At 32.0% G+C, this 10,396-nt stretch overlaps 1 protein-coding gene across 1 annotated transcript; it reads left to right on the forward strand.

Moving 5' to 3' along the window:
• Nucleotides 1–4,418: 4,418 nt before the first annotated feature.
• Nucleotides 4,419–6,610, forward strand: LOC131146607 (uncharacterized). The gene is made up of 5 exons (XM_058096296.1): nt 4,419–4,744; nt 4,892–5,137; nt 5,791–5,872; nt 6,035–6,249; nt 6,347–6,610. Exons 1-5 carry the CDS (start codon nt 4,527–4,529, stop codon nt 6,465–6,467), a joined length of 882 nt encoding a protein of 293 aa, XP_057952279.1. The 5' UTR covers nt 4,419–4,526; the 3' UTR covers nt 6,468–6,610.
• Nucleotides 6,611–10,396: the final 3,786 nt, after the last annotated feature.

The following is a 10,396-nucleotide window of genomic DNA, read 5'->3' on the forward strand; positions in this document are numbered from 1 at the left end:
ACCTTGAACTGAATTATAAATTGCTTATTTGAACCTATCAGGTACAGGTTTTATGGGAAAATGTCCAATTTACAGATAATATGCTGCTGAAATTTCGGTAGGAATTTTCCCAAGTAAAACCTTGTACATGAATGATTATGCTAAAATTAATATTAAAACCTTTTTGAAATGATAAGTGAAAATTGAACATATTAAATTTCATCTTAGCATAATCATCGAATAATCAGAGGAATTCAGCTCCATCCCTATAGAAAAGACTCAAAGAACTCATATGCAACAATTCGCTTCTCGAATATTAAGGCTCTTCTGATATCCTTAAACATTATATCCTGCACTTAAAGTTCTATGATTTGATATGGAATGTTCTTGGGTCATGAACATTATTGCATGCTTTAATATATAGTCTCTGATGCATCTACAGTCTATAGGGACAACTATACTAATCAAGTGACAAATGTAATTGACAAATACTCAGTATAGTTGATTTTAAAGATTTGGATTGATGGCTTATACTACTAGGCATGATGAAATAATTCTCTATCTAATATAAGTAGCCTATTGCATCTAAGCTAGAATTCAAATTAATAGGGGGAGTATCTAAAATTAAAATGTCTATCATACTATGCTCACAAACTTTTTAGCTTATATATGTTGTTGAATCAAAGGTGGTCTGTGCTTGAATAAAATGGTTATATTGAAAATCTTAAGTTGAAATATGTAGTTTTGCCATAGTCATCCATCTGTGCCATATGATCGTGTTTTTATCTTCGAATATATTTTTAAGTTTCATATGGTTGTATTTTTGTAGTCATGAGATGTTCTATGCTTAAATATTCACAAGAAAGACTCCGCTTGCATGTGTTTTAAATTAAAATTTCTTTTTCAGCAAACAACCCCCAGTACCTTTTTGTAAACATCATAAGGGGGATACATATTTATTATATACATACATACATACATACATACATACATATATATATATATATATATGCATATCTTTACATTGCATAACTGGGTTGGTGACTTCACATAAAAATGCATGTGAACTTGTTGGACTATTTTTATGCTTAAACCGTCTATTTGCTTTCATATGTCGTGTGCTTTGAACTAAAATCTTTCACGGGTCTTATGAAATATTTAAACTGAAATGGTTTGTGAATAATTTTGGTCTGACTATGTTTTTCATGTCATTTAAATTTTTTAATGACCAGTTACTCTGTTTGTATGCTTAGTTGCCATATTTGTCAAGAACGCTTATATTTTTTATATGCCCTTTTGCCGATGACAAAAGGGAGAGATGTTTTATATGAGCAAAATTAGTCCTTCTCCTTGCACTTTTGTTACTCAAAATAGAAAATAATTGTTGTATTTAATTGCACAACTTGAAAAATTCTGAAGTTTTCATGCTTGTATGTGAACTGTATTGAATATCGTTTTGTATTTGTGCATATTGTTAGGAGGAGCCTTGTTAAGCGAACCCACATTTTACACATGTGTTTGTTATCATCAAAAACAGGGAGATTGTTGACTTTTTAGTTAGATCCCTATTTTGATTATGACAAATCACAATATCTCATCTGTGTGCTTTAAGTATTTGAGCAAGTTTATGTTTTAGTTAGCACAAATGACGATGTAATGTAGAAGTCGTAAAAGCACCTAAACAAGCATATCCCTGCGTATTCCATGGAATTGCAAAGGAGTCATGCATGAAGATTGATTTATATTTCAAGTTGTATTATATTTTTATATTTATCATTTTGGGTCTGTAATAATTTAAGTTCAGTGGTCTGTAATAATTAATGTCTTACCTGCATGGTAGAATAGATAAGCTCAAGACCATAAATGGACCTTAGGGATCACATTTCGGTTGACCGACGCCGAATTTTTTAGGGTATATGATCAAAAGACCTAAACTGACCTTAAGACTCCCTATACTTCAAAAAAATATGCCTTATTGTCTTAAAATTAATCATCATATGTATAGGACATTCTTATAAGAAGAAAATGACCGAAATGCCCAAATTGGCATGTTCAGTCGACTGAACTTCTACACACAGAACTCTTTGATCGACTGAACCCCCACTGAGTCAACATGTTGACTACTCGGTCGATCAACCAGAAAATGAACTCCAACGCTCTAGTCGACTGAACATCCTCGGGAGAAGCCCCAACCGCTTGGTCGACCGAACCTCCTAGTTCAAATTGATCCGGTCGACCGAACTACACGGATTTGGAAAATCGGCTTTGAAACCCACAAGTACAATTGACCATCTTTCTAATTCAAAATACTCCTGGTCGACCAAATTAGTACACTTGGTCAACCGAACCTTAAGTATGGTCAACCGGTGCTCTCAGGTTGGCAAATTTTACCGAGGTTAAAAATATTGTTATTTTTACTAACCTCACTTAAACATTTTCTAAAATGACTAATGTGTCCCTAACGATCAAATTTTCTAAGGAGTCTATATATACTCCTTCATAACTCAAAATTAACAAAGTGATTAGTTAAAAAAATCTTCTCAAATTTTTATATCATATTTTCATCTTCCTAAACTTGTTTTTCATCCTCTCTTTGTTATATATTTGAAAAATCATTTTCAAGAGAATATTCTTTATCTTAGGCATTTTATTTTTACAAATCATATTACTTATACTCTCATATCCCATTATTTTCAAACTCATTATCTTGAGAGTAAATCTTAAGTTTTCTCCATATATTTTTATTAATAAATATCTTTGGAGAAAAACTTGTTTATTGCTTGTGAATCTTGCACACATATTGTAAGACTTCAAAGGCTCATATATTCTTCATTACAAAATTATTTTTGAACAAGAATCCTAATTCCCTTAAGCTTTATTTGAGAAACTAGTTTTTGGGAAAACTCCTAACATATTGAAAAGAGTACCTTGAACATATTCTTATTTTAATATCTTTGCTTAGAAAGTCTCTTACTCTTGTTAGTAAGAAAATCATTTTTCACACTCAGTCTTTATTAAGAAATAATTTTTTAGTGAAAAATGCACATTCTCACAATGGGCTTTAATTCATATCATATGTGAGTGCATTATTTGATTGAGCATATTAATACACATCTGCTTAGTTTAAGAAGCATATTTGGTTGTACACAAAAATTTGTATTTCATTATTGTATTACAAGCAAGGGCTTAAAAAGGGAGACTAGCCCTGGTAAATAGTCCCAGATTGACTGAAACCCGATTAGGAAAGTTAGGCGCACCATCTTGGTAAGGTGTAGGTTGAGGTCAGCCCCGTGAATTGACCTAATTGTAAACGGTGCCGCTCCACCCGTTAAGTGAGCATTAGTGGAATCCTCAGACTTACGAGCTAGAGGCGGCGATGTAGGCACAGTTGACCAAATCCTGATAACATATCGTGTGTGCATTGTTTATATTTCCGCAATTTATATTCCTGCACGTGTATATTATAGTGTGAGTGCCGCATATGATTTAAATTTTGTATCTTACATTTTTCTGCACATATGGGTTTATGTGTATATAGACAAACTCTAGGTTGAGTACTACTGTTGGATTAGCTAAATTTAGGAATAAATTTTAAATACCTAATTCACCCATCCTCTTGAAAATATACCAAAGCTAACAAGGTAAGATTGGAAGAAAATTTATAATTTTTTATTTTTATTTTTTTGTCAATTGGAAGCCCATACTAGGTTTGAACTACACAATGAAAGATAGATTTTACAAACATTTCTCAAAGTTTCAAAAATTCACAAACTTCTCCTAAGATTCAATATAAAGACTTTGGCCTCTCCAAACACTCCAAAATTTTCATAAACCTTTCGTGACATTTGATTTTTATAACTTTTTATAGTTTTGTAATTTCTTATAGACGACAATAAACTTGAGGCATTCCTATGCACATCTTTTTTTTTTTTTGCCTTTCTCAATTTTCAAACTTAAGACCTCTAATAAGGATGTCTCAAGTTTGTTGTCGTCTATAAGAGATTACAAAAATATAAAATATCATAAAAATCAAATGTCACGAAAGGTTTTTGAAATTTTTTTGAGTGTTTGGAGAGGTCAAAGTCATTATATAAAATCTTCGAGAAGTTTGTGAATTTTTGAAACTTTGAGGAATGTTTGTGATTTTTTTTTTTTTGTGAAATCTCATAAAAAATTTGTCTTTTTACTAAAGTTTAGATTACTTTTGATTTAGTGAATGTCAATTCATAGAGTAGCTTAATTATAATATATGAAATTCAATAGTTTGTAATACAACTTACAATTTTTTAGTAAATTAATAACAAAAAAATTTAAAATAATTATCTTAAATTTTATTATTAGAATATTTTTTATTTAATAAAAAATTAAATTATTTATTCCCAAAATTTTTATGATGTTTAAATTTTTTACGAACCAAACCTAACCTTAGGGGTTAGAGAGGGTGCCTTTTTACCCACAAATTTATTTGCACCGATGCCAATTCCCTTGGACCAGCTTGGACTTGGATAGGCCATTGAAGCCACTGCAAGTTCAACGGCAATACAAAAATGCAAACATCATCTTCCCCAACAGTCCCCTCTTCTCTGCCATGTCCTCCTCCCCATACTACCCTCAAGCATTCCCACAATTTTTTCCAACCCGTTGACCGCCGTCACCTCCTCACCTCCATCGCCATCTCCATTAGTCCCTTCTTCACATCCTCTCAGCCTCCGGCCGCCGCCGCCCGCGGCCTCTTCCAAATGCCGCCGGTTCGCCTCGTCAACCGGTAATTCCGACAAACCCCAAAGGCTGTATTTATCGGTTTCACTATTACTTCCCTGGGGTAAATTTGATTTCGTTTTTTTTTTTCTTATTACTGTTTTTCATGTTTTCAAGCTGTTTTGCTTTCTCTGATCCTTGTGAGTTTGGACAGGTACTACTTGGTGAGGGCCGGGGAGTCTGAATTCGAGAACTTGGGGGTAATTAACACAAACCCAGTTGCGAAGGCGTCTGTCGATAGTGGGTTGTCTGAGAAAGGGAAGAAACAGGCTGTGAAGGCAGCTTTTGAGTTGAAGGCAATGGGGGCGTGCAAAGATGGTTGCTGGATTTGGCCTTCCATTACTCAGAGAGCTTATCAGGCCGCCGAGATCATTGCAGTGGTCAATGGTATCAATCGGAGGTGCGTGAATTTGTTGTGAATTGAATGAGTTAGTTCAGTAAAAAGATATGCCCACCAACTGTTTGTGCATATGCGTCTGTAGAAGGGTGGAATATTTTGGGTTCATGTTCTTGTCATGAAACTATTGACATGATTTCCTCATTCATCACTCAATTTCATAGACAAGATTTTTACTGAATGTTCGGTACATAAATGTTTCACTCAATTTGTACATATCTGAAGTGTAATTCTTTTTATTTCAATTTTAATCTAAAAATGGGAGTACTCAGCATTGTGAATTCCAATTTGGGCACGGATTGTTGCCATTATCATCTTTCCAAATTTCCCAATATCTAATTGTGGAATTAGTAGTCTTAGTCTGGAAAAGTGGTTGGTTCTACAAAAATTTACTATTTTGAGCTTCCTAATGCTATATTCCCAATCTTGTACCACCATCCCATTACCAAGGAATCATTCTTGAGTCTTGAGTCTAGAGTCCCAAATGTGGCCGGTAGTTTATATTTTGTCTCCTGTTATTTCTTACAGATTTTGTCCCTTAAAAGGGATTCTGGTGCTAAGGGATGAGAAATGGGCTACCTCCCATTGTGTAGCCCATTACCCGTGTGGGCATCTAACTGACCAAAAATTTTTCTTCTATATTTTGTTGGCTGCAGTTATATAGTCCCTGAGTACAGCTTTCTTGATGCTCGCGGATTGGGAGCTTATGAGGGCAAGAGCTTAGATTCTCTTTCAGAAGTAAGTTCCTATCTATTTTCGTATTATAAGCTCTTAAGATTTATTATTACTTGCACATTTGATACCTTGATAGTTTTTATTGAAGTTCAAAATTCTAGAGTGGAGTTATATATGCAAGCCAGTGTACTAAAGATGCACAATTGGTCCCATGGGAACTCACAGGTATACGCTTCGGATAGCATTTCTCCGAACATTAAACCTCCTCCAATTGACGATGGAACGCTAAATGAAAGCGTTGCAGATGTGTTTGTTCGCATAACACAACTCATGTCAATTCTTGAGACTCAATACTCTGGGAATACTGTCATTATTGTTTCTCCAGATTCTGACAACTTAACAATCCTACAAGCTGGTTTAGTCGGGCTTGATCTTCGAATGTAACTGCCTAATCTGTAACCTCCCCTATCATATTTATAAACAGTTGTTTTGTTCTTATAATGTCATCATAATTTGATTTTGCTTTACAATTTGCAGGCATAGAAATCTTTCTTTTGGTCCGGGGGAAGTCAGATTTGTTGACCCTAGTACCATACCTGCTTACAAGCCTCGTGCTTCAGCTGTATATAAGTGTTCGAACCCACCAAGCTGTACATAAACTCCATGTTTGGGTCCTTTGAGAGCATGGAGTTCGAATCATAGGTTTGGATTTGTGAAAATGTCAATAAAATGTAAGATAAAATTGTTGAATTTCGCTCAAACTTACAAGTTCAAACCAAAGAGTATTTCCTTTGTGTCTCATGCATGGTGTTCATCGTCATCATTTAAATAGAAACGGGTGGTAAGGTAAATGCATTTTATGATTTGAATTAACCTTCTCTGAAGGAAGTCTGCAGGGGCACACATGCAGCAGACAACACCCGTACCTGTGTCTCATCCAGCACTCCTTTGGAATGTGATGCCCTTTCAGGAATTTAAATGGTATGTCCGTATTTATATTTTATGAGAATTTTGTTTCATGTACCTGTATGATTTTGCAAAATGATATCTATATGACAATACACGATAAAAATTTAGGGTCTGGAAAAATAATTTTTATTTTTCATTTTAGTTTTCCAAAAAAATGACAAAAAAAAGTTACTTAAAATTTTAATTTTATGACATTTGTAGGAAATAAATTATAAATAATAAATAATTTTAGCATTTCACTTGTGAAAAGAGTTTTATTTTTTATTTTTCAAATAATTACAAAAATGTCACCTTATTCTTTAATTTTTCAGATTTATATAGAAAAGTTAGAAAACGTTTTTTTCATTGTTTTTCTAGATTTTGAAGTCTTATTTCATGGATGGGAGCATGAAATTTGGATCTTGGACTTTAATTTATATGCTTTATATAGAATTTCTTCTAAATCAACATAAATCTAAATTTAAGTCCTAAATTCCACGATTCCATAAACTTTAGCATATTAGAAAATAAGTTGTATTTTTGCGATAATTTTAAAATTTAAAAATAAAATATGAAGAAAATATTTTTAACCGATTCTTTATTTTCTTCTTTTTAATGCAAATTTTGAAAAACTAAAAAATAAGTTAAAATTTTTATAATTTTTTGGAAAACTGAAAATTGTAAAATAGAAAATATTTTTCGCAGCCAATGGGCCCTGAGAGCTGGAAAACTAAAATTTTTGTTAAGTCTTTATGTTTTCACCACAATTAAATGTAACTATCATTGATTAATAATATAATAATTCATGATAAATTATATTTTCACCACAACTAAATCTATAGGATAAATAACAGAACCCAATTTCGTTGTTGAGTGTGTTGGTGAGATCAATGAAATTTGCTACCACTTCAGTGCAGTTTGTACTAAGCTGCACTTGAATAGTTTTTATTATGTTCTTTGTGCTTTTAAAATCTTGAATCTATGGGATTGTTGGCCCTAATGCAAATTATGATTGAGTGGTTTTAAAAGATAATTTATTATTAATGTAATATTGATGTATGATTTAATAATTTCATTAACAAATTGAAAATTTGATTGTTTATTTATTTAATTTCCTTCTTCTAGTAGAGATTGGGTTTAGTTGATAGGTAATGGTCTAGTATGCAGCTTAGTACAAACTGCACTGAAGTGGTAGCAAATTTGATTTTAGGGCAACAATTATTCTTTAGCCTATAAACACTGCTACTGCAAATATACTTTTTAATTATTTTTATAATTTATATCTTATTTATGAATATTATTTGTATTCATTGTATTCAATACAAAAGAAGTTCCAATAATACCCAATGACTAATCAAACTAAACTAATTAGCTTAAAATTTATACATTTTTTCATGAAAAAAATGTATTTATTTAGAAATCACAATTTCTAAACATGTAAAAAATATTTTCTTTGAAAAAAAAGTGTTTTGTATTTTATAATATACGTTTAAATGCTTATGAATTGTTAGTTTTGTTTGGTTAATTTTTGTCGATATTCATTTTTGACCCAACAAAATAACAAAACTTAGCTGAATATATGTAAAATTAAGATAAAAAAACATTGAAAAAAGTTTGCCAGCATTGGGTGGTCAACCAGCCACTTATTGGTGGTCGAATAATCCTTTTCTCCTTCTCTAGTTGTGGCGCCATTCAATAATAGTTGTCTGGCCTTTGCCGATCGAACAACCCAATGAAAATTCAAAATTTTAAATGGTTTTCATTTAATTGGTCAATGGATTCAAGCATGCCAAATGTCCTAGAGGTTGTTACATTTTAGACAACAATTGAGGTAATTGGTAGTTATTAGTTGGTGATTGTTAGTTTGAATTTGAATTTTTGAAATCCAAATTCAAATGTTGTTTCCCTTCATCTCGAGAGGTCTATTTTTGAGAAAAGTTTGTGAGCATGTCCAAGTGAAGATAAGGAGAGGAAAATACAAAAAAAATCCATTCATCTTTTGAGGTTAGAGAAAGAGGATTATAACTTTAGAGTTTGTGAAGAGAATTCCATCTCTTCTTATTCTTTCTTGAGGGTTCCTTGGGTGTGAACATTTTGAGTGTATCTCAACTTGGTTTACATTGATTGCAGTAACACAAGGTCAGTCTATTTTTGTTCATGATTTTCAAGTTTAGATTGTATTTTTGCATGTAATGCATGTTTGTGTTTATATATGTTGTTAGTGTTTGTTTTATGCATATAATTTACATTTGCTAGATTGGATCATGTCATTTAAGGATGTTAGAATTCAGTCGACCTGCAAGCTCGGTCGCCCACCCTATGAGTTTTCAATAAAGTAGTCGCTGGGTTATAGTATATTGTTGATCAGCCCTTGTAGGTGGTCGACCAACCTATCTAAAAGCTACTCTTTCCATCATTTTTTTAATTTTCTCTATTTTTCCATGCTTTTTTCAAGTCTAAATACTCTTCCAAGTGTATTAGTTGTCTGAATGCTGATCTTTCAAAGGTGTTTATGGTTTTTTCATATATATATATATAAACCAAGATTTCATTTTCTATAGAACTTCAAAGGTTTCAAGTGTTTTCAAAGTTTTTTACAACAAACAGATATGACCTTTGGATATTCTTTTAAACTTTGAAAGTTTCTAAACACAAGTTTTCAAGGTAGGTTTATGGTTCCTTCACAAAAGTTCGCACTTTTTTCAAGTTTAAACAAGTAATTACAATTTTTCCAAAGTAATCACCTATGAAGTGGCTTGAGTGTAGAAAATTGTGCTTTTTAAAATCAAACTTGGTTTTAAAATATCCGCTTTGCAGAGGATTTATTGAAAAGTCAAAGCTTTTTAATAAAAACAAAGATTTTTTAATAAAAAAATACAAGGGTTTTCAAGTGTGTTCAAATGATCGATTTCAAAAATTCCATCACAATGATTTCTAAAAAAAAAAATTTAAAAATATTTTGAAGAACTACTAACGACTTGATTCCTATTTAGAGGATATATAGGCAATCGATACATGTAGACTTGGCCAAAAAATATTTTCTTTTCCTTCTTTATTCTCTTCATTTTGTCATTCCTTTATATATGAATGTGTGTTTATTTTGAAGGGACATAAAATAGAAGAGTTTTCATGAGATTAAGTTTTTTGCACAAACTCTACAAATTTTTTTTCAAAAGAGGTTTAGGGTTCAAAAATCTCCTACAAAACAAATGAAGAAAGGAAAAGTTGCAATAGACGGTTCATTGGTGTATGCACATTATCGACTAACCATTAATGCAACATGATATTTCTTTTTCTTATTTTTGTATCTTTTCTTTAGAAAAAAATGAACTTCAAAATGGAAGGCACACCCACAAGGCAAGTATGATTACTATTCTTGGAATGCGTGTTTTAGAATGTTAGGTCTTTAAACTTTGTTTAAAGAAGTTTAAATGTCAATCTTTCCTATTCATAATTGCGCTCCCATACCTAAATTTTTTTTTTTTCAAAAAACTCTCCTTTGTTTTATCTTTTCAAAACTAAAATAAAGTGGTGTGTTGTGCAAATCAATGCGTAGCAGAAAACCGAATCACACAATGCAGCAACCAATGATGAATAACACGTAAACACAATCACATAGATTATATGAAAGCAAAAAAA

The sequence above is a fragment of the Malania oleifera genome, chromosome 13, assembly GCF_029873635.1.
Source record: "Malania oleifera isolate guangnan ecotype guangnan chromosome 13, ASM2987363v1, whole genome shotgun sequence".
Classification (NCBI taxonomy): Eukaryota; Viridiplantae; Streptophyta; class Magnoliopsida; order Santalales; family Ximeniaceae; genus Malania; species Malania oleifera.